Source organism: Balaenoptera musculus, chromosome 18, assembly GCF_009873245.2.
Source record: "Balaenoptera musculus isolate JJ_BM4_2016_0621 chromosome 18, mBalMus1.pri.v3, whole genome shotgun sequence".
NCBI lineage: Eukaryota > Metazoa > Chordata > Mammalia > Artiodactyla > Balaenopteridae > Balaenoptera > Balaenoptera musculus.
Genome location: NC_045802.1, coordinates 20,740,729 through 20,764,892, shown reverse-complemented (window position 1 = coordinate 20,764,892; position 24,164 = coordinate 20,740,729). Strand labels below are relative to the sequence as shown.

Genomic DNA, 24,164 nt, shown 5'->3' with positions numbered 1-24,164 from the left:
AGTGCAGAGTACTATTAAAATAATTTGACCTTCACCATATACCCTTCAAAATGTGAATGGACAATTGGACTTTATGTTTCTAATTGTCTACAGATGTCCTGTCTTGTAAGTTAGAAGGAAAAACTTGTTTTATCATTATGTGAAGTTCTTTAAAAAAAATAAATTAGGAAAACATTTCCCTGCAGGTAAACAAGTGTTTAAATATAGCTGAGGGGAGTCTATTTTCTTTGATAAGGCCATTTAGAAATATATGTTGGAAAAATTACCTTATATTTATGAAACAGCATACTCTAATTTCATGGCTAGCCGGGGTTAATCAACAACGTGCAAGGTGAGTGTAGTACACAGGAAAAAAATAGAATAAAGATGCATTTCATCTCAGGAGATTTCATGGTGAGACTGTGCTGCCTAAATATATCTGTTCTCTTTTAGCTTTCCTCTCCCACCTCTCTTTTTTTAAGAGAAATGTTTTTTTGAAAAATTATGTCCTTAAAACTTCTGAAAATCATCAGTTTCACATTGAAAAATACGTGATTCCTGTAATCTGCAAAAGGGTCTTTCTCATGCTATCACTCACAGACTTATAAAACATTTTAGGTGTCAACATAAATTCTCCTTAGAGGTGGAAAATAATTCTCACTAATTCTTCTCCCATGACCTCCCCTCCTCTCAGCCATCACCAACATGACTGTGCCTGGTCCTGAGTCCAATAAAATGATTTAATTTCATATATTTCTAGGGCTTACCTGTGTACCATTTGTGTGAGGACTCTTAGATTTTAAAATGGTACCTCTTGCTTATTGGTAACTTGGTGGAAGCAAAGAAAGATAAAACTTTCATCGAAAGGGTTTGGTTGTTGACTTTTGCGGCTGATGAAATGCCATAGTAACTGGGAAAAGGTGGCATTTTACTTTTCACTTCTCATATATGGAAGTATATTCAGAAAGGCAGAGTAATTTACTGATTCACTGAGGGGCTAAGAGTGACTGAACAAATCTCTGGACCTCCTAATTATGTAATTACTTCCTTAGACATTTATGTCTCTGCAGATGCGCTTGTCGGTTTTTTTTTTTTTAACATTAGGGATGTCTTTCATAAAATTTGGTGTGACTTTTCTAGGCCAGAAGCAATGCAGCAATAGCCAGCTTGCGGGTGATGCCATTGAACACCTAATGTCCTTAACCTGTCACACGCCAGCCCCCTGCCCCAACCCCAAGTCAGACAGCTGAGTATGGAACAGTATGGTGGGCTGATTCCAACGCGTACACCCAGGCTTTACAGATCACAGCTTCATTTCCTTTAATAGGAGCGATGTTATTCCTCTTCATCAAGTGATATCCATTTAGCGCCTTCATGACCTTGACAGATTGGCAGGTCACCTGAGGATATGTAAGTGAGATGAGGTTAGAGGGCAGTGATGCACTGTGTTCTGTACAGCCCTGCTCTTACATGGAGCACAGAGGTTTCAAGGAATTGGTCAATGGTGAGTTCTCATCCGAGTGAATATGAAGCCAATTTCTGAAACAAGGCTTTGCTGCTTTCTAAAAGGATGAGTGAAGGGGAGTTTTTGCAGGTTCAGCAGTGATGTGGGATGTTTAAGGACTTGATCTCATTGGGATCATTTGTGGCCCAAATATATTTGTGGTTCTGTGACACCAAGCAGTACCTGCAAGAAATTTGGTGTGTATGTTGGAGTCTCTTGGGTTCCCAGCCAGAGAAAATAAACTGTACCATTATGGAGCGTTAACATAAACGGACTTCAGAAGTCTTATCCAATATTTATTGACCCCTTACTTTATTTATTTATTTTTTAAAATTTATTTTATTTAATTTATTTATTTTTGGCTGCGTTGGGTCTTTGTTGCTGTGCGCGGGCTTTCTCTGGTTGTGGCGAGCGGGGGCTACTCTTGGTTGCGGTGAGTGGGCTTCTCATTGCGGTGGCTTCTCTTGTTGTGGAGCACAGGCTCTAGGCACGTGGGCTTCAGTAGTTGTGGCACGCGGGTTCAGTAGTTGCGGCGCACGGGCTCTAGAGCGCAAGCTCAGTAGTTGTGGCACACGGGCTTAGTTGCTCCACGGCATGTGGGATCTTCCCAGACCAAGGCTCGAACCCGTGTCCCCTGCGTTGGCAGGCGGATTCTTAACCACTGCGCCACCAGGGAAGCCCCTGATCCCTTACCTTATACCTGGCATTCTGCTCCGCACAGGAGGCAGAGTGACTAAGACACAGTCTCTTCCATCTAGGAGCTCACAGGCTCACAGGAGAAGGCAAACATTTGAGCAGATTTGAGTTTGGGACTTTATCCTGAGGAGCCACTGCAGGTGTTTGAGCTGATGAATGATAGAGTGAAATTCACACTCTGTAAATCTTCACTCTGTGAAAGATGGAACCGAGGAGGAGATTGATGCCTGGAAACAACCAGAAGATCATTATAGTGTCTAGCTGAGAGATACTGCTGGTCTGGACTAAAGGAGTAGCTGGGGTAAGGGAGGTGGAGAGCAGGGCAGAGCTGCTAGGGACAAGAGGAAGGGTGGGGTTAGGGGAGGTAATAATGATATAGAAGATTAAAAATGTCACGGCCACCATTTTGCATGTGTCAAGAGGTGGTTCCGATCAGTGATTACTAATAGAGTATTACCTTTCCAAAGCAAAGAAGACACAGTCCGCATACTCCACAGTCTTGCGTGTAAAATGTTTGTAAAGGTGTTCAGGTCCAAAGTTTCCAGCCTTCTGATAAGAACTCCACTTTAAATAAATAATGCATCCAAACAATGCAGTAATATGTATAGGTATCCGCTGTAAAATATGAGCATTTGGTAAGGTAAGGTAGTGGCTGAACAGTGGGCTGGAAATTTGTTCCAAGTGTTAACCCTGGTACTTGCAAGCCTTGGACAATTGACTGAACTTTCCTGAGCCTCAGTTTTCTGATCTGTGGATATTAGGGCAGTAATCTTACCTCATGGGTTTGTTGTGAGAAATAAGACTGAAGCATGTGAGAAGAGCAGGCCCTCAAGGCTGGCAGAGTAGCTCCCGAAGGCTACTGACATGCTTCTTTTCTCCCTTTTCTCTCAGAGGATGTTCCAAATGTTGCACTTTCTTTTTTCTTCTCTGTGCTAAGCCTCACTTGACCTCGGACCCGGAGACCAATATAAAAATGTACCTGTGTAGTTGTCCTAATATTTAAATTCCGTTAAGGAGATTTCACATGAAATGCTTGATCTCCCGGCAAAAGGCGTTTACTATTTCTCTCTTTGTTTTCAATGCAGGACGTCAGCTGCAACGAGATCACAGCCTTGCCTCAGCAGATAGGGCAATTGAAATCCCTACGAGAACTGAATGTCAGAAGAAATTACCTTAAAGTTTTACCACAAGGTAAAAAAAGAAAGAGGGAAAAATGAATCAAACAGGAGGCTTTTATTATGTTTTGTTTACCTTTGTGAAGAAGGTAGCTCTAGTCGTGTTTGTGTGTGCCTATTAATATTAAGTATAATTTGAGTGTCATGTGCTGATAACAGAAAAGTTATATTCAAGTTGTAATTTTAGTCAGGGGTTCAGTAACAAAATCATTCCCCCTGTATAAAGCTGTGTGTGTGTGTATGTGTGTGTATTAAGTTTGTTCAGGCTCGCATAACAAAGTACCACAGACTGAGTGGTTTAAACAACAGAAATGTATTTTCCCGCAGTCTGGAGGCTGGAAGTCTGAGATCAAAGTGTTGGTCAGTTTGGTTTCTCCTGAGCCCTCCCTCCTTGGCTTGTAGATGGCCGTCTTCTCCCTGCATCTTCCCTCTGTGTCTGTGTCCTAATCTCTTCTTCTTGTATGGACACCCATCATACTGGATTAGGGCCCACACGAATGACCCCATTTTAACTCATTTACCCTTTAAAGACCCTATCTCCAAATACAGTCACATTCTGAGGTACTGTGGGTCAGGGCTCCAACATATGAATTTGGGGGGCACACAGTTCAGCTCCTAACAGGAGGCAACATGAATTGCTTTTGGTATGGATGGACGTGTGATGTCCTGGAACATCCAGCCAATAGTCAGTTGCGGCACTTGGTCCTGCAGATCCAGAAGTCAGGGTTTGGGGCTTTGGGGATCTGGGAGCCCTGACTGGAAACCCTGAGTGTCTCGAACCCATGCTTCAGGCGAGGGCATGACTTTGCTGAAGTGAAACTTGAACTGATATCACTGGTTGTTTGGATGAATTTCTTGAAGCCTGGAGCAAGGATGGCTCCAGGGCCTCAGCATTGAGACTCTGGTTCCCTGAAACAGCACGAACACCGAGCCCCTCACACAGCCCCACCCAGGAGCCAAACGTGGGCAAACCCTTCCCTGCAGCTCTGGGCTTCCATAGTGTGTCCCTCTGATATGTTGCATTGAAGCTAAAGTAAAAAGATATTCAATAAAAAAATTATCAGGGACTTCCCTGGCAGTCCAGTGGTTAAGACTCCGTGTTTCCACTGCAAGAGGCATGGGTTCGATCCCCAGTTGGGGAACTAAGATCCCGCATGCAGCGCAGCCAAAAAAAAAAAAAAAAAATTGTCAGTCAACTGTACTTCAATAAAACAAAAATAAATTAAAAATAAAAAAGATATATTTATTCAGAAATGTTATACCATTAAGGACGTTGATAAGCAGCCTTGTAGATCATGCTGGAACTGAATTTCACATTTTGGGATCCTCGTTTGGACCTAATCAGGAATGAGTTGATGAACAGCAGGACACTGAATGCTTTCTCCAAAACATACTCTGGTTCTCAAAGATCACATTGGTTTCTACCATTTTCATTTAAGCACATTAGGATGCCTGATAAGCTAAAGCGTATATTTGGGAACAGTCAGCATTTGGTTAATCTGACTCTAATGCAGCTACTTGAGAGCTGCCTGATTTTTATTATTCTGTTCCTGCTTCATGATCTTTGGCTTGAAGTGCTTCGTTATTCAAGGCAAGAAAATGGAGCTCAGGAAAGGGAAAGAACTTTATAAAATGTAATGTGCTTTATAGATGGGAGTTTTAAGTGTCATCTTCCATCTTCACCTTTCTCATGCTGGCTAGTATTTAAAGAAGAATTAGAAACTGTCTCGGCCTAAAGATTTATTACTTTATTACTTGAGATGACTTGGTATAAAAACATTGATTTTTCATTTTGTCATTGTGCGGTTCCAGTTCTGAATGGATGAAATTGTTTTTCTTGGTTTGAGCAAGTACAAAGAGAAAACTCTTACTAACAGCAAATTTATAATCATATAGCCTTTCATAGCATTAAAGAAAACTTTCATCTAAATTTAAGCTCTTAGGCTAATTATTGAGAAGTCATCACAAATTATTGAACTCTCGTTTTCAAAAGAAAAATTTAATTTACTCATTTAACAGTTTCCTGTAATGGTTTAGAAACATGTGGGAAGAAGGTGCATCTGTAAAATCAAGATATTTGTTTCTGTCATCACTCCTTGCTCTCTTAACTTAAAAGCATTCCTTCTCCTAAAAAGATCACTTACAAATTTCTATACTTTTCATAATTATGTTTTCTCAGGCTTAGTATTTTAATATACACTCAGAGCTAAAACTTCAGTTTACTGGAAAATCTTTTAAAAAAAATAATAATTTCCTGAATATCAAGTTTCTTTTTGCTTTACTCTGGAGAACTCTGTTAACAAAAGAGCATTGATAATGCTCTCAGGCAGTGAATTTAAAGACTTTTCATATTTACTCACTTGTTTTTCCTCTTTAGTACCCCTCCTCATATGCTTTCAATTTGAGGAGGGGGGAAAAGTTTGTGGCCTAATTGCCCACATCAATCTTGTGGTGGTTTTACTACAACTAATGCAACGGGGAGACTCTATTTTGTTCTTTGTGGCACCAGAATGGACAGAAGATTAAAGTAGTCATTCATTGCCCCTCTTTGCAATGAAGAAAGAGGAGTGGGATTCGTTGTTCTTTTTAGTTTTTCTCTTACCCCTTTTTTCCTGCTCTGTCTCTTTTGGCTTTTTCGGAGCTGGAGTTATCATTTTCTCCTTCGTTTCCTTGTTGTGAAAATGTCAGATTCTAGCTTTCCTAAACTAAGATGGTAATTGTGTCCCCAACAGGCACTAAAAGGAATTGTCATTATAAAAACCATTTCTTACTTTATTTAACTGTAAGTCGCCTTCCTTCCCCTCCTGCTATGTCTTCCAAGCACTTAGCTCTCTAGTCTTGCTTAAAGGTCTTCATTTTAAGTGACAAATTGCTGAAGAGCCAGAGTGCAGTTAAACTTCACCCCTGATTTGCCAGCCTAACTTGAGGGAGTCAAGTTAGCCATCAGAGAGATGGATTCATATTTCTGGAAGTTATAGCAAGGAGATATTCTTTTTACATACAGTCCCCCTAATTCTCAGCCCTGTTTTCAAAACAAACTATTAACGGGAAAGACCTTACTTTCCCTTTCCCTTTGACTTTCTTGATTCCGTGCCGTCCTCTGCCTTCACCTCCTCTCTTCCAGCTCCCACTTTTCTCCATGTGCTTCTTCCAGGCAACCAGGACGAGGGAGACCTGAGGCAAATCACTTATCCCACTATTGGTGGGAGAGCTGAGTTCGAGCAGAGAATTAACTTGGGGCGATTTTAAAAATACACATCCAATTCGAATAAGAATTCAAAAATTCTAATTTGAAAATTCCAATTCAGAAAGATACATGCACCCCAATGTTCATTGCAGCACTGTTTACAGTAGCCAAGACATGGAAGCAACCTAAATGTCCATCGACAGATGAATGGGTAAAGAAGATGTAATGTGTATACACACACACACACACACACACACACACACACACACACACACACAGTGGAATACTACTCAGCCATAAACAAGAATGAAATAATGCCATTTGCAGCAACATGGATGGACCTAGAGATTATCATACCAAGTGAAGTCAGTCAGACAGAGAATGACCAATAATATATGATATCACTTATATGTGGAATCTTAAAAAATGATACAAATGAACTTATTTACAAAACAGAAACAGACTCACAGACATAGAAAACAAATTTATGCTTACGAAGGGGAAAGCGGGGGAGGGATTAATTAGGAGTTTGGGACTAGCAGATACACACTATTATATATAAAATAGATAAACAACAAAGACCTAGCAGGGAACTGTATTCAATATCTTATAATAAACTATAATGGAAAAGAATTTGAAAAAGAATATATATACACATATATAGGTATAACTGAATCACTTTGCTGTACACCTGAAACTAACACAACATTGGAAATCAACTATACTTCAATTAAAACAATTAAAAAATACACATCCTGAGTTTCTCTTACACAGCCGCCTGCCTATCATGGACCTGAGTTTGGGAGCTGCTGAGCGGATGCTCCTGTGTCTTTGTCCTTGCATTTCAATCTCGTGACTCTTTTCTCTTATACAAAGTAGTTCACTAAGGTATGAAAGAAGGAAAGTCCCTTCCACACCCAGAGCGAGTTGAATTTGCAGAGACTGGTTGCTAAGTGAACCTTTGTTGGGGGAACATGAAGTAGTCTGAGTAAGTAGCTGAGTAACGTGAAAACCCTCCAGCAGTACAGGGGGAGCGGAGGGATGGTATGAATTCTTTCTCCAGGTCACTGCCTTCCGTTCCTCTTCTTCCTAGAGTCCCTGCCCTTCATCTGCTTGGGAATTCCTTGAGTATTTGAAAGCACCGTGTATCCTCCCTTACCAGGTTTCATAACAAACGTTGGTGAGGCCCGTTCTGAAATGAACCCGCCGTAGCCTCTCACGTGGAGATCTTGGTGGTTTGCTCCGTGTCACCCTACTCTGGCATTGCTCAGCGTCTTTGCTCTATGGAATATATTTGACTTCGTTTCTTGCAGCTGCCAACGTCGGTTGGAATGCTTGAAATTACTGAGTGTTTGCTATGCCACTGGGTGGGGATTTTAAGCTAAATATAATGTTCTGTCTTGTTTGTGGAGCTACAGAAGACTTTTTTAAAGCAGTACAATAAAGCCTAATCAAATCAGGATTACAGGGTCTGTTGCAAAGCTCCAAATTTGATAGCATTTCTTTTTTAAAGTGGAGTTAAAACAATCATGAACGTATTTCTAGTAACTCGTTCTGAGATTCTGCCAGCCCACATACATGGAATGCATAAGAATATGTTGTAATTAACATATTATTCATAAGCTACAAGCTGTTTGAAAACAGTTTGAAGTTAAAACATAAGCATATCTTGTGTGGTGTGGCTTATGTGATTGTTTCACTGGAAAAAAAGCCTTTTTAAACAATAGGTGTTGTGTATGTCAAGCGTTTCCAGCTCGTACCAGAAATAACAACAAATTAAAAATTGTTGGGCCCCCAATGAAAGCTTTCCTCTCCTCTTTAGTAAAGTATTATATATACATAACTTATATTCCTAATACACAACTTGGTTTTAATTATGCTAAATGATATATTTCCAGATAAGCAGAAAATTTTTGAATGTGTTTAGCCATTTAATCTTGTTGCTTTCTGAGTTTTTTTTTTTTCTTTCTTTCTTTTTTTTTTTTTTTTTTCTGTTCTTTTAGAACTAGTAGATCTTCCCTTGGTAAAGTTTGACTTTTCCTGCAATAAAGTGCTCGTGATTCCCATTTGTTTTAGAGAGATGAAGCAGCTGCAAGTATTACTGCTTGAGAATAACCCTTTGCAGTCTCCTCCAGCACAGGTGAGGGGTCTCACAGCAAAGCTGTTGCCGGGGGGATAGGCTATCAATAGCACCTAAGCAACTCTCAGCAGAACTGGTTTGTTGATATTTTGCAGAATTAATGTATGGATACGATCATAAACAGTCACAATCTCTTAAAACATGAAACCTCGGGTGAATCTGACTACAGTATGTTGTCTTCTGTGACATCAAACCTGTTTACCACCATTTGCCTCACTGTTCTGGTCACCGCAATCCCAGAATTATGATGTTTGATTATTTCACTTATTCAGTTATTATGTTTATCATTTTGTACGTGCATTTGAAATTTTTTCATGGAGTGTATGGATTACAAAAGGAGTAATAGATTCCTTACATTGAAGTCAGCTGGAAAATAGAGTTTAACCATTTTAAAATATGATTGTCAGTCATTTAGAGACAAGATTCAAGCTCAAATATTAAACTATGTGAGAACAGAATGAAGTATATATGCTTTCAGAATTGGAACGTTACCAGGTTAGTTATCTGACGTATATACGTTTTACACTATTTATACTTAAATGTATTTCTGTTAGAATTTTGTGGGTAAGTGCAAGAGAAACTAGAAATTTCTTGAACATGGTTTTCTATTGAAGTAGAATTTGGAGGAAATGATTGCCTAAAATCTTACCTGTCTTGGAGAGGTCAAATTTGGTGGTCATTGTTGACGTGTTACTTAAAGTGAAAATGCAAAAACTAAAATATACAGAGTGAGATGTCTAGTGTTTACATTTTGTTTTGCCATTAAAAATATATTTATTATTAATTTCTCCATAGATTTGCACCAAGGGCAAAGTGCACATATTTAAGTATCTGAGCATCCAGGCATGCCAGATTAAGACAACTGACTCCCTTTATCTCCACACCATGGAGAGGCCACATTTACACCAGCACGTGGAAGACAGGTGAGTGTGACCCCCTCGGCTAGAAGTCCCCGTTTAGAGTTTGCTTAGGCCAAGGTGCTCCAGGTAACTAACTCCAAAAATCCTTTTGTTTCAGTCAGCTAATGCAGATTTATACATCAGAGTCTCGAACACTTTTGGAACAAAAAAGGGAAAATGGATGCTGTTGATAACATTTTGGCATCTTTCAGGTTTCATCTACCCTCTCCTAATCAAGAATCAGTCCTTCCTGAGTGCAACATATGTGTGTGTGCACATATTATAAATAAGATCTATAATATAAATATATGTATTTTTTACCTATCAGTTAAAATAACCACATCAAACTGAGACATGGCTTTTGTTGTTTTTTAAAAAAAATTTTTGGGATTATAGTTGATTTACAATGTTGTGTTAGAGACATGGTTTTTTAAGTTAATTTTTAATGTGCTTCCAGAACATTGTTAAGAAAAAATGCAGACTTTATTTTTTTAATTGTCTTTTAAAAATGCACTGTTCATAGTTTTTGCCATTTCCTGTTCAGAATGGAAGTTTTAGAATCGTTTAACATGTCCTTGGCCATTTTGTGGTGTAAACTGGGCCTTGAATTTTCAGAGAACAAAATGATCACACTGAACACTCTTGTAGAAATGCAGGTTGTTTTTGAAATGTCTTCATTGCAGAAATCTTTCTTGAACTTTTTACTAAAAAAAGTAAATATACTGTAGTGACTTAAAACCTCAGCCTACCCTAATGGTACCTTTATATAATGCTTAAAATATGTATTCATTATTTTATTGTTTTAAACATACTATCAAATTTATTTAGTCACTGAATAAAAGTTTACAGAATTATTGGGAGTTAGGAAATTTCATAACATAAGAGGTAAAAGCAATTGGTAGTTTTTGCTTTTTCATATGCTAGAATCAATAAAATAAGAAAATTATTAACTGTTTCAAAGAACGGGCCACTCAGGTAGAGTATAAATCCATGAAACTCTGAACACAAAGAATTTATCTTGTACCATATTTAGACGGTACAAGTATCTGATTTTCATTAGGCCCTTGTCTTAACAACCTTCAATACTGGGCGGATTTGTTGTCTTTTGGTAATAATAAAAATTTGTTTAGTAAAGTCATTATTTGAATATAAGTTGATGTCTGTTGTTGTGAACTTTGTGATTTTAATTTTTTCTAAATGAATTCAATATCGATGGCATCTAACCCAGCAAGAAGGATTCTGACTCGGGCGTTGGGAGTGATAATGGAGACAAGCGATTATCTGCCACAGAGGTAAATTCATGATCAGATTTTTTTCCTTTGTGCTTCTAGATATATCTACCTGCATTCGCTGTACTCCTTTCAGATAAAAGGCAGTTGCATGAGAACATGTGATAATGTTTGTGAAAGTTATTTGAAATCCTCTGTTATGTAAATATTAACTGTTGTTAGCTTTTTCTGAATCTTTAATATTTTGTAAATGTCTCAAGACTAGAGTCCCTATCTCCTTCCCCTCCTACCACACCCCTCACATTATCTGGAATATTCTTGCATGCTTAATAAATATTATGAAATGACTAAGTGGTGTGCAAGTACCCGGAAGGCATTTTTATAAATATGTTTGTTTTTAAATGACAGAGTAACTTAGGAAAAAGTTGTTATATGCCTGCATAAATGTTAAGGAATCAAATGTACATTGCATTTTTTTTAAACATCTTTATTGGACTATAATTGCTTTACAATGGTGTGTTAGTTTCTGCTGTATCACAAAGTGAATCAGCTATACATATATATATATCCCCATATCCCCTCCCTTTTCCATCTCCCTCCCACCCTCCCTATCCCACCCCTCTAGGTGGTCACAAAGCACCGAGCTGATCTCCCTGTGCTATGCGGCTGCTTCCCACTGTAATTGTACATTGCATTTTACCCACAGGAAATGCATTTTTGGGTAGCCATAATTTTTATATCAATATTTGTTTTCCTGAAATTCTTAGATTGTGTTGTTTTCAGATAATTGGATAACAGTTTGGTTATTTGTGAGCTAAGAGGCCTCCCACACTGGAGCTTTGTAAAGTGGTTATATATAGCTCAGTTAGAACATTTGTTATCTTATTTATAGTCTATTAGGTTCCCCCAAATCTTTCACTAATAAACCATTAAATGGGGTTTCTTGACCAGCAGAGCTAGGAGGGATAGCTGGAGTAGGGTATGTATATATTATCAGGCCTTCCTTTTTTGAGGGAACTTATTGAGTTTTTGTGGTTATTGAGTTTTGAAACATTGTAATACTCTTTGAAGATGTACTTAGTAGGTCAATTACCCTGTCTTAAGGAATCCACATTTTTACTGTATGTAAGTCCAGGAAAATTGCCTTTTCCCCGTTCTCTTAAGGCCTTTGAGGTTTAATATGTAGCTAAGATATTCGAATTTATTTTCCACAAAATACTTGATAAAGCACTAGGATACCTTAAAATCTTTCTAATACAGAATATTTCAAAAGGAAGAAGAGTAGTAGGCAGAAAAAGAAGGCCAGTATCAATAAAATAAAATTACCCTCATGAACCTACATGAATAGTTTACCATGATTCCCTGGGGGAGAAAATACTCAACACATTGCTTTATAAGTTGTATTTAATTCTACTCCCTTAACTTTATTAAAACTCATAAGTCCCCTGAAATAGCCCTTTGTTTCAGAAATTACTCACCCGAGCTTATTTTCTGTTAAATTAAAACAGACTCTGCTTTATCCTTTATCTGTCTTCTAAGGATAATTAAGTTCATTAATAAAACATTACACAAAGAACTTCATTATCCTTTTGTTCTCACTTAGTATAAGTAGGATGCTAATATTCTAAAAGGAGGCCAAGGGTTTATTTTCTTCCTTTTAACTAGATGCATATCTTGGAATTTTGCTAATAAGTTTTTAAGATGGGAGGAGGGTGGAAGGAAGGACGACAGAAGGGATTATGTTCAACAGAATGAAGTGTATACATTTTCCCTTTGGCTTTTTTTTTTTTGTCTTGCATTGTGGCCTCCTTACCTGAGAACACCTCCTAGAAATGTTTTTTTTTTTACAAGGATAAGAGTTCTGGATTATTCTATGTAGCTTTCTATTTTCACTTTATTTGGCAAATATTTTATTATCTGTGGTCAGTCAGTCTTGCTTCCTACTTACATCTCATTGTGGGGTTCAGAAATCACACCTCATTCCTTTCTTTGGCTGTTGCCATTGGTTGATTTAGCATTTGTCACTCTCATTGATTTAGCATTTGTCACTCAGATAAACAAGCAAAAAAATGTGAGGCTCAGTGAATAGCTGTGTAATGAATGAAATGTACATTTGTTTTCTGCCAGTTTCTGAACAATCTGTGCACGTGTCCAAATGTAAACGAACACTGTACTGTGAAAAATTATAGCCTCAGGAGTTTAGAAGCAAGCCACAGAAACGTGCTCTATGGAGGTTCCTGATCCCTGTGATTCGAGAAGCTTTTCATGAAATAGCGACGCTAAAACGGAGACACAGGAAAATAAATGAGGCTTCATATTTCATTTGTGACAGAATCATAGATTATCTGAATAAACTTCATTAGTTAGTGTGGGAAACAAGACCCCCAGGGAGAACTAACTCTGATTACTAAATCGAAGCATTATTCTGAAAACTGCACAGAACCCCTGTTCCTTTTAAGTACTATATATTATATATTTAAAGTAGCTTCTTATATATTTAAAGCAGCTTCCTCAGCCTAGACAGGGAAATAAACTGAAGCTTGATGTTGCGTGTAAGATGCACTGTAAATAAATGAGATGTTGTCCCAGAGGCTGACTGCCTGCTTCCTGTGACTGGCCACATGAAACCTTAATATAGTTTTGGTAAATTTGTGTGTCAGATCTCAGAGCACCATTACTACTGAAGCGATCGATTAGACTTAGGGCTGGTATGGTAGTGTATTTCCAGTTATTTCTTTGTTCTCTCAGGTCTTAGGTTCGAAAATATCATCAGGTACCTGAAAAAATTTCAGCTCAAAACATATGTACAGAGAAGTACGTGAGTGTTAGCTTGATGAATTTTGACAAAGTGAACACACTCATAACCAGCTCCCAGTTAGAGAAACAGAACTTTACCAGCCACCCAGAAAGCCCCCATCATGCGCCCACCCCCCTAACCTAAGAGCAGCCGCTATCCTGACTTCAAACACCATGGATTAGTTTTGCCCATTTTTGAACTTATATAAGTGGCATTGTCCTTTGGTGTCTTTTACTCAATATTATGTTTGTGAGAATCACAGTATGTTTTTTTTTAATCACATAGCATTCTCTTAATCTGTATTGATAACACTTCTCCCTTGAATGAGGCAGTGTCCTGTTTCTTTTCAGCCTTCTGATGAAGACACCGTTAGCCTCAATGTGCCAATGTCAAATATCATGGAAGAAGAACAGGTCAAGGAGGACCCCTGCCATCGCCTTAGTCCAGTTAAAGGTCTGAGAATGAAGGATGGGGAGAAAGAGCTTGTTTTTAAGTTTCAAATGCTATGTTTAAAATATGCAGAAACATGGCAACAGTAATAGTTAATGTTTATTGAGCATTTCATATGGCCCAGGCACTGTGCTAATCTGTGAAGGTCATCTCATTTAAAATTCAAAACTCTGAGATGGGTACTCTAATCATCTCCATTCTATAGGTGAGTCTCAGTTTAAGTAACTTGCCAGTGGTCACGTAGCTAGTAATAGTAGAGGTATTCTCATTCTGAAGATTTATTTAAGATTCTTTAAATCCATTATTGGAAAAAAATATTGATATGTAGATATACTATTTAGGACAACTCTAGCTATTGTAACACATAAAATCCCCAAATTTCATTGACTTATTAACACAATCCAAAGTCAGTCCAAAGGGGAGTTAGTGATTCCCAGGCAACTCTCCTCCACTCAGTGCTTCAAGAACCCAAGTTCCTTTTATCTGGTGACTCTACCATCTTTACTTTATATTAAATTATATTTCCAAGTCCGTCTGTTTCAAGCTAAAGGGGAAAGAGCATGGAGGTTCGCTCCAGGAATGGGAACAAAGGGTCCAGCTCCCAGTTAGAGAAATAGAACTTTACCAGCCACGCAGAAAGCGTGGGCTGGGCCTTTCACAGGCCCAGGGGTCATATCTAACTACATGCAAGGGTGGGAAATGTAGTTGGGATGTGTGCCCAGGAATCTACTTGACTTTGAACAAGTCAGTTGACCTTAATTCTGTCACCTGTAAATGAGATGATTAGATGAGGTGATTTGTAATGTTTTGTGTAGCTCTAAAAGTCTGTGATTCTTTGATAATCACCAGATGACCACTAAACACTCTACGTCTTGCCTACTTTAAAATCCTAGTAATACACTTCATATCTTGGTGAGTAGCCCTCCTTTGATTACATTATGACAGTAATTTGACTGCTTCTGTTTATTCAGTGACTTTTAAGTAAATTATAAAATATAATGTTTACATTTGTGGCAGAGGCTGCTTGATGACGTGTGGATAGTATAGAACTAGATTAATATGCAGATTATCTCCCTAATAGTTTGACTTGCTCTCCCTAGTGACGGGAGAACTGTTTAAACCAACTCACACTCTAGTGTTTGCTTTCACTTATGCTCAGGTTTTTAAGGTTAGCATTTGTTTATCTGAGATGATGATTGGAACCATACATTGTCCCCAAATATAACTGTATACGTTATGCAAAAATATGACTGCCACTTTATTAATTTAGATAAGCTTTGTAACAGTATATGCAGTGTAAGAGGTAGTGTTTTAGGCAAATTTTTTAAAATAAAAGAATTATATCATTTTTCACCAGTTTTCCTCCCCTCTGTTCTAGAAGTGGGTGTTTTTTGCTGGCTAGGAGTCCTTGAAGGTGGTGTGGTCCTACTTGTTTCTTTCCCAGTGTCCAGATCAGAGAGAAGAGATCTGCTTTTCCTCCTTTCACCTCTCCTGCACCATCTAGAACACAGACGTGTTGGATGAGCTCTGACTGCGCTTTCCCCTCCATGTGGTCCTCATCATAGTCACTTCTTTTGTTGTTATGATTTGGGATCCTTATTTTAGTCCTTTCCCACAGTCCTTCTTGCAGTTGTTCACTAATTTTTTTTTTTTAATAAATTTATTTATTTATTTATTTTTGGCTGCATTGGGTCTTCGTTGCTGCACGCGGGCTTTCTCTAGTTGAGGCGAGCGGGGGCTACTCTTTGTTGCGGTGCACAGGCGTCTCATTGCGGTGGCTTCTCTTGTTGTGGAGCACGGCTCTAGGCACGCAGGCTTCAGTAGTTGTGGCACGCGGGCTCAGTAGTTGTGGCTCACGGGCTCTAGAGCGCAGGCTCAGTAGTTGTGGCACATGGGCTTAGTTGCTCCGCGGTATGTGGGATCTTCCCGGACCAGGGCTCGAACCCGTGTCCCCTGCACTGGAAGGCGGATTCTTAACCACTGCACTACCAGGGAAGTCCCATTCACTAATTTTTTAAATCCCCAAAATGTTTAGTATTATACCTGCCATTTAGTAGTTGTTCGGTAACTACTGAATTTTGAGTTTGAAATACTTACTTGTCACACGTTGCTGAGAGCACAAAAAGCCCTCTTTTATACTTTCTATTCTCTGTTCCTTAAAAAAAATTAGAGGAAATTTCACTTCTTTCATAAGGAACTAAGCCATATAGGGGCCTTGACTTTTAAGTTCATTTGATTTGGGGTTTTCCATTTCTTTTACTTTTCTTCCTCTTCTTCCTCCTTTTTTCACCTTTTCCTCACATCCTTTCGGAAAGAGAAAACTTGGGTCATTCATATACCTCCAGAAGAGGTCAGGGAGAAGACTGAAAAACTAGGTGATGTATTTTAGAGTCATCTATGTTTTGCTCATCTGCTTATGAAATCATGCTTTCTATCTTTCTCTGTGTTTTCCTAATAGGGGAATTTCATCAGGAATTTCAACCAGCGCCTTCCCTTGTGAGTGACAATGAGAACTCAGGAGAAGAAAGAGACCAATTTTCCCACGGAACAGACGTTCTCCATTCGGAATTTATACACTATATTAAGGCAAGTGGAGGATAATAATTTTTTAACTTATTTACTTCTGTAAATAAGTAGAATTTATGTTCAAGGTTACCAATCCATCACCTTAAATGTCAGCTTGCTACCACCTTCCTTGGGCCTTTATAACATCTTCTCAAAGTCCAATGTGTTTATTTGCCGATATTAGGAGCTTGTCCCTTTCATCCGTACCTCTCTATTTGTCTGTGTATATGGATGATTTTCTTTTGTATTCAGAAATTACTCAGCTCTCTGGTAGTCAGTGCATTGTATAAGTTATCAGAATTACCATGACCATCCAGTAAAAGCTAAAACAAAGTTTCACATGCTTTTCAACATATTCTAGGTACGTAGGTTTTTCTTGGGAGTATATTCATAGTAAAAGAAGAAAAATGGAGACTTTTAAAATCTGGAAATGAATGTCTTCCCTTTTTAGAAGGGTCACTCTGAGGACACATTCATAAACAGGTATAGTGGCGCTGAGGTGTTGAAATGTTAGATGAAGTCACTAAATTGTCAGGCAAACCTTCGTCATAGGAGCGGCAAAAACGAGAGAAAAACTAGCCCTTTATAAACCTGGCAGTTAAGGTTCCACTTTGTGACACAATTAGGTGCCTTGGTATGTTTCTGCCGGTCCTTTTGGTTCAGGTCGTGGCACCCAAGGATCACGAAGATAATCCTTTTGGTAAAATTCAGGTTCCTTGTGGCTTGTGAGAGACAGTGGTCTCTGAGTTACTGTGTTGAAGTCGGGCCCGGGCTCTCTAGGTGCTGGTTCTTATTTCCTGCGGATGGTGTTAGGATGGCTGGGCTCTGTCTCAACTAACATCTCTGGGCATCACCTTCAAGGGAACTGGGAGGAAAACAGCTGAATCGTACACTGTAGGAGACTCTGGTGTACTCAAGACAAAGATAATGAACCTCTCATATGACATACATTTGTAGAAAACCTAATTCTTTATTCTGTATATTTAATCCATCATAAATCCATCAGTTCTTGTTTCAGAATATCTCACACCCACTGCCTCCTTTCTGTCCTCCGCCTCCACTGACATGACTTCAGTGGAGCCTTATCATTGCTTATTCTTAGGGCAGCAGGAGTCCCTCCGACCCCAGCTGAGCGTCCAGCGTCCCGCCCCTGCTGCTGCCAGACATTTTCCTAAAGTCAAAACTTCATCCTGTGGGGCTTCCCTGGTGGCGCAGTGGTTGAGAGTCTGCCTGCCAATGCAGGGGACACGGGTTCGAGCCCTGGTCTGGGAAGATCCCACATGCCGCGGAGCAACTAGGCCCGTGAGCCACAACTACTGAGCCTGCGCGTCTGGAGCCTGTGCTCCGCAACAAGAGAGGCCGCGACAGTGAGAGGCCCGCGCACCGCGATGAAGAGTGGCCCCCGCTCGCCGCAACTGGAGAAAGCCCTCGCACAGAAACGAGGACCCAACACAGCCAAAAATAAATAAATAAATAAATTAATTAAAAAAAACAAAAAACAAAAAAACAACTTCATCCTGTGACTCTCCAGCCAGTGGTTCTCACAAGGCTCTCCCAGGTTTGATGCCTGTCTATCAGCTCTGAGACAAGTCCGTCAGCGAAACATGGAAAGTTGGGCTTTTGTCTTTCTTTTATGAAGAGTTTATCTTAAGTTGAGGGTCTAAAGTAAAGATGGAAGCCTTGAAGGAAAGCAATTAAAGTGATTAGTAAAATAAAACATGTTGTTTCAAAAAAGCAGATTCTTCTAGATTTAGAGATTTCAGGATGCACAGGGCTCCATGGGAATGGCTGCTGTACAGCATGGGTCCTGTGGGTCGAATCTAGGGGAGCAAATGGGGTGTAGAAATCGACAGCAAATGTTTCCTGAGTTCCTACAAGAGGCTTCCGTTGGCGAGTGGAGAAGAACGCTAATCATAAAATAAAACATAAATCTACAATTAAAAGTTGTACGCTGCAATTCAGGCCCATTTTACCCTTGACTTGCATCACTTTTAAAGTCTGTGAGCATGTGTTTGACTGCCAACCAGTGTGCTGAACTACTCAGTCCTCGACGATCAAGAGTTCTGTGTTTTATATAATCCTGTTTTCTGTCCGCTGAGTAAGCATCTTGTGCTTTTTGTAACTACGGTTGATCCTTATTCACAGCAGTTCTATTCGATAGTGTTTCCTCAAACACTGAATTATCCAGTCCTGAACTGTTGCCCCCACGGGAAATACAGGGTTAGGTTCCTACGAGCCTCTGGTCACACATTTTTGTCAACTGGTCAATACATAACCTGGTTTTATGTGTATTTCTGTCTGAAGACACCCTATTTAATATGTACTGTTAGTGCATTAACACTGAACTTGCGGCCAGCAGCCCCGTTAACTCATGTGGGAAGGAAGCTTACCTAACGCAGGTGTTTTCTCTGTAAGGTACAGTACATATCATAGCCTTCTTGTGCTTAGGATAAGACAGCACTTCAGTACTATGCTAGAGGGCATTTTAAACAGCAAAATCACCAACCAAAGGCACAGAAGTGTGAAAATGGGATACTAAATAGGCTCTGAAAAGGACACTTTTTTACAGTCTGAGAGCTGAAACAAGAAAGCAGGTCGCTCGCTACCTTGTTCAGCCTCAACTGGAAATTGCATTTTGGGGTTGGGAACTCCAGTTTTTCCCCAGGCTCTGCGTGTGTCTGCAAAAGCACCACGAGTATTGGTTTTGGGGTGACAAATAGATTTTAGTAAGGAGGCAAATTCATAAATACGGAATCCATGAATAATGTGTATCAACTGTGTCACCATCTAACCTAGCAAAAGAAACCCGGTATACCTCTGTTTTGCATACTGAAAAAAAGTACATTTTCTACTATTGGCTACTTTTTATTATGAAACTGAAAATTAGAAGGAAATACCCATGGCTCCTATAGTTGAAACCCAAAAGGAAGAGATAAGAACATGTTTTCTTGGTTGTTTCTTGTAGTATATTTTCACCCATGAATTTCACTAGCATTTGGGTAGAGGCACAGTAATTTATATATTGATTTTATTATGCACTAAAAGTATAATCTATATAGAAAAAGTCTGAGTGTTTTTCAAGCCAGAAGTTGACATCATGCAGCTAGATACCGCCTCAGAAAAAGACTTATTTTCTGTGACACATCTGGAGAATTGGCTGGGCCTGAGTTAGTTAATGAAGTGTCAGAACTTTGACACAGAAAACAGTCCTTTTGTCTGTTGTTCCTTCCTTGCTAGGGGAATGTTTGCCCATTCAGGGATGGCTTCCGTTTTAGCTGTCAGCTGAGTTAAAGCAGCACTTCTCTGTGTCAGAGATCAAAATGGAAAGACTCGCATGGAAGTTCCAACAGTGGGACATGCCTTTCTAAATACTCCCACCACAGTGCTTCTTTGGGATATTAAGAGGGGGGTGCATTTCAGTGAAATCTGCACGTTGTACATGTGAAAGCTATTAGATGCAATTTGAGGCATTTTTCTGTCGTTAAGAGACTTTTTTGTTAACTGTGCGTGTGCACGGGTGCGCGTGCACACACACACACACACACACACACACACTGCTCCTCTCACCAACATCAGAATGCACATTCTCATGTGACTGACAAGCCCGACTGAGGAACCTGTCAACATCAGGAGGTGCTAAGAGGGCAATAATGAATGGAGTTAAGCTTTGCATTTCTGACTCTTTTCTAAGTTAACAGGTGTTGTAGTCCTCGGCCAGGTTTTCTTTTCTTCTTTTTAAAAATTGTATTTTATTTTTAATTGTGGCAAAATACATACAACATAAAACTTACCATCTTAGCCATTTTTTAAGTATACAGTTCAATGGTAAGTACATTCACATTGTTGTGTAACCATCACCACTATCCATCTCCAAAACTCTTTCATCTTGTAAAACTGACACTCTTTCCCCATTAAACCATAGCTTCCCAATCCCCTCCCCCCTCTCCTCTGGCAACTACCATTCTTCTTTCTGTCTTTATGAATTTGACTATTCTAGGAACCTCATGTAAGTGGAATCATACAGTATTTTTCTTCTTGTGACTCACTTATTTCATTTAGCATAATGTCCTCAGGGTTCATCTATGTTGTAACATGTGTTAGAATTTCCGTCCTTTTTAAGGCCGAATGATATTCCATTGTATGGAAAGACCACATTTTCTCCATTCATCCATTCATGGACACTTGGGTTGTTTCCACCTTTTGGCTGTTGTGAATATGGATGAGGGCAGGTTTAGGCTGTTGACTGTTACAGCCAGTGGCTCTCAGAAGACCCATGTGTTCCGTCCGCAGGAAAGGACTGAGGCCTGTGAAGAACTGTTACGGATAGAAGAGGACGCACACTGGCCGTCTGAGGGGATGTGAGTACCGAAGGCTGGTGATGAGTCACCATCCTGTGAAGTTCACGTTTCAAGCAGAATGGCAGCCTTGTCCTGATAGAACTTTGGTCCACTTTTCTTTGAGCAAGCTGATACCTTACTCAACGATATTGATCAGAAGTTGCAAGTTTTCCTCTGTCTCATGCTTACTGTCATAGTATTGGGGCCATACTGTGCCAGGTCATACCTGTTCCTTGGCCTTGAGTTTTGTCTGATTTGAGGCTGTGGGTAGAATGTGATTCAGGAAATCAGATAGAATTTCTAGACTAGAGATTCTAGCTTACTTTCCTTTCTCTGAACAAACCGACAACTGGACCTAAAGTGATAACGTGGTCCTGTTCCCACTTCTTCCCCCAGAGTCTTCAAGTTCAAGATCTGAGAAAACCATAGACCTCAATGTCTTGGTCTTAAGTCTAATAGTTGTAATAGCTAACAATTATTAAATACCACGTGCCAGGCACTGTCCTAAATACTTCACAGGTAGTAACTCATTTCCTCTTTACAACAATCCTGTAAGTCCTATTGTTATCCCTCACTTCACCGATGACAAAACTGAAGCACAGGGAGATTGATTATCTTGGCCCAGGGTTACAGAGGGCTGGGATCTCGTACCAGATGGACATTGCTTCTACTCTGTTGCATATAAAGATTTACACAGGAGGGTATGAGTGATCCATCTAACAGACACGAAACCACTTTCCTGGTTTACCACTCAGGGGGATTGAGTTTGGACCATATGGCAGAGAGGTTTTTGGTTCCCAGGATTTTGTTTTCCATGATCTGGCATGTAGGCCTGGACCGTCCATCAAACCTCATGAGGGTTTTCCCCTTAGTGAGAATTTACTCCATTGTTAAAAAGTTTCTCCACTTACAGAAAGACATTGGCTTGTATTCTGTAGTGGAAAGCAGTAACCGTGATCAAATCTCTCGTGCCCTTTAAAAATATTGCAGAGTTCCTTTCAAACCACTGTCCAGTATAACCAGCTATTTGTTGGATATATTTCTGTGATCCCGAGGAGGACTAGCTTGCTCATAGAATTATAGGGAAAAGGATTTTATAGGGAAAGAGTTTTTAAACTGTGTAAAGCTTTGGAAACCCCATTCTCAAGCTTATATCTGTTGTTCCCACCCCTGCCTGTAAATCAGTATCATCTGTAGAGCTTAAGAAAATGTCCAAGCCCCAGACAGATCTACTTAGGAGTATCAGACCTGGCATATTTTTTTAAGCACCATAGGTGATTTTGCTGCTGAAAGAGCCTGGACTGGGAACCAGGATCCCACACTGAAGTCCCATATTGTATGAAAGCAATAAAACTGAGCCAGGCTGGTTGAACTGGAATTGGAAGTAGTGCAGACCCGCCGTAGCTGAGCATCCCTGTGGATCCCCGTAAGGCTCAGGAAAGTACAGTGTGAGAACCACCCAGCCGGTCCATTGCCCTGATTTTACAGATGAGCGGTGCCCACGGGCATTGAGACTTTGTGTGAGCTGCTTTACAGCCTAGCTGGCTCCCCGCACCCGGCAACTCTTTCTGCTACACTCTGGCAGCCCACCCCACAGGGTACTGACACATCTTCACTAAAATGTTGAGTCTGTCAAAAATCATTTTTACAGTGTCAGATGGATTTTTATGTTTGTTCTTAAGAACCTAGGTGCTATTCCTGTTCTAGTGATCATTTTCAGTCTGAAGCTTGGTTTCATGTTGCAGAATAAGTTCATCCAAAGACCAGGACATGAATATAGCAATGATTGAACAGCTGAGAGAAGCAGTGGATTTGCTGCAAGATCCCAACAGGTAGGTGTGTCTTTCCTTGGCCCAGGTTTCAGGTGTCAGTAATGTACACTAATTTATTGAGTGCATTATCTCAGTTTTTAAGGTATTTATACACACGGTATGGGCTTAACCACTAATCACTAACAAAGAAAAGTCATTTTAACTGCCTGTTTTCCCGAGATCCATAAGTAAAAGAGTCAAACTTCTGGAGGGACTGAGATCAATTCCCTGCTTTCCATCCCTTCATGAAATTCATTCACCCTTCGTGGAATTCATAGGGCAATTTTTGTATAATTCTTAGACAACAGAAATACGGTAAAAGTGCGTATTTTATATAGCTTGAAGTTTAAACCCCTGGAATAGAGAAATATAAGAGAGTGTCCAAAAAGGAAAGACTTGGTTTATCAAGTACTACCATATTTATTTCTGATGGTGCCAAATATATGTTAACTAAATCATACATTTTCTAAAGATTTGGGTGACAAGATAAGTTTTTAATTGAATTAGTCATTATCAATAATAAGCACTTTATATGTAGGTATATTTTTTGGTTTCTTAGCTGAGGATAACGGAATTCCCACAGACAAAATATTTTTCAGTAAAGCAGTATACCTGGTATCAAGTAATAACTACCGTATTGATAGAGAAATAGATCCGAAGCTTATCCCTGGTTAACTGTTCAGGGATCCTGGGAATTTAAATGTGAAGATAATGTGGTCTTGTATTGATAATATGGCGAGTGTGGAAATCACACCACATTCTGGGAATTTATGAACAGGGTGATGAGTGAGTCCCAGAGTGCCAGTGAGAGTACACCATCACTGTTGTCTGGCTCTAAAAGAATAGTTTTAGCTCGGGTTGAGTATGGCTGGAAATCTTTAGCAATTGATTTGAAAAGCATTTCAATTCTGCAGACATTAGTTGAGTGCTTAGAGCATGGAAAGATCTACAGTGTGCACCTTGGGGGATATAAAGATGAACAAGACACATCTCTTCCTTCTAGGAACTTAAACTATAGTAATAGACTTTGCTTTGAGTAGTGATTTATAAGTGTAATTGATTTAAGTGCTTGAAGTGAAGGGGAAGAGTGATAACTAGAGTGAATGCCTGACCCCAGATGGAGAAGGGAAGATGGCTTGGCCGACCTTCCTGAAGGTTGGAGTATTTTACCTGGGCCTTTAATAGCTGGCATTTTCAAGGAGAAGGCAAATTCTGGATTGAATTAAAAGCTTATGCAAAGGTACAGAGGTCAAAAAGAATGGAGCAAGCTTGGAAAATCTCAGGCAGCAAAGGTGATCTCCATGCTGGCTGTGCTTCAGTATCATTTGCAGAAGTTTCAGAACACAGACACTCTGCCCGACACTACCTGTGGCGCTGGGGGTCTGGCCGTTTTTA

General features: G+C 39.6%; 1 protein-coding gene across 8 annotated transcripts in view; it reads left to right on the top strand.

Moving 5' to 3' along the window:
• Positions 1 to 24,164, top strand: part of LRCH1 (leucine rich repeats and calponin homology domain containing 1) — a 191,002-nt gene that overhangs the window by 120,326 nt on the left and 46,512 nt on the right. For all 8 annotated transcript variants that reach the window (XM_036831083.1, XM_036831080.1, XM_036831085.1 and 5 more), the window contains exons 4-11: positions 3,265 to 3,370; positions 8,545 to 8,681; positions 9,477 to 9,604; positions 10,809 to 10,872; positions 13,957 to 14,059; positions 16,515 to 16,642; positions 20,912 to 20,979; positions 22,704 to 22,790. In XM_036831083.1, the coding sequence (XP_036686978.1) occupies positions 3,265 to 3,370; positions 8,545 to 8,681; positions 9,477 to 9,604; positions 10,809 to 10,872; positions 13,957 to 14,059; positions 16,515 to 16,642; positions 20,912 to 20,979; positions 22,704 to 22,790 (821 nt within the window). The remainder of the gene's footprint in view (positions 1 to 3,264; positions 3,371 to 8,544; positions 8,682 to 9,476; positions 9,605 to 10,808; positions 10,873 to 13,956; positions 14,060 to 16,514; positions 16,643 to 20,911; positions 20,980 to 22,703; positions 22,791 to 24,164) is intronic.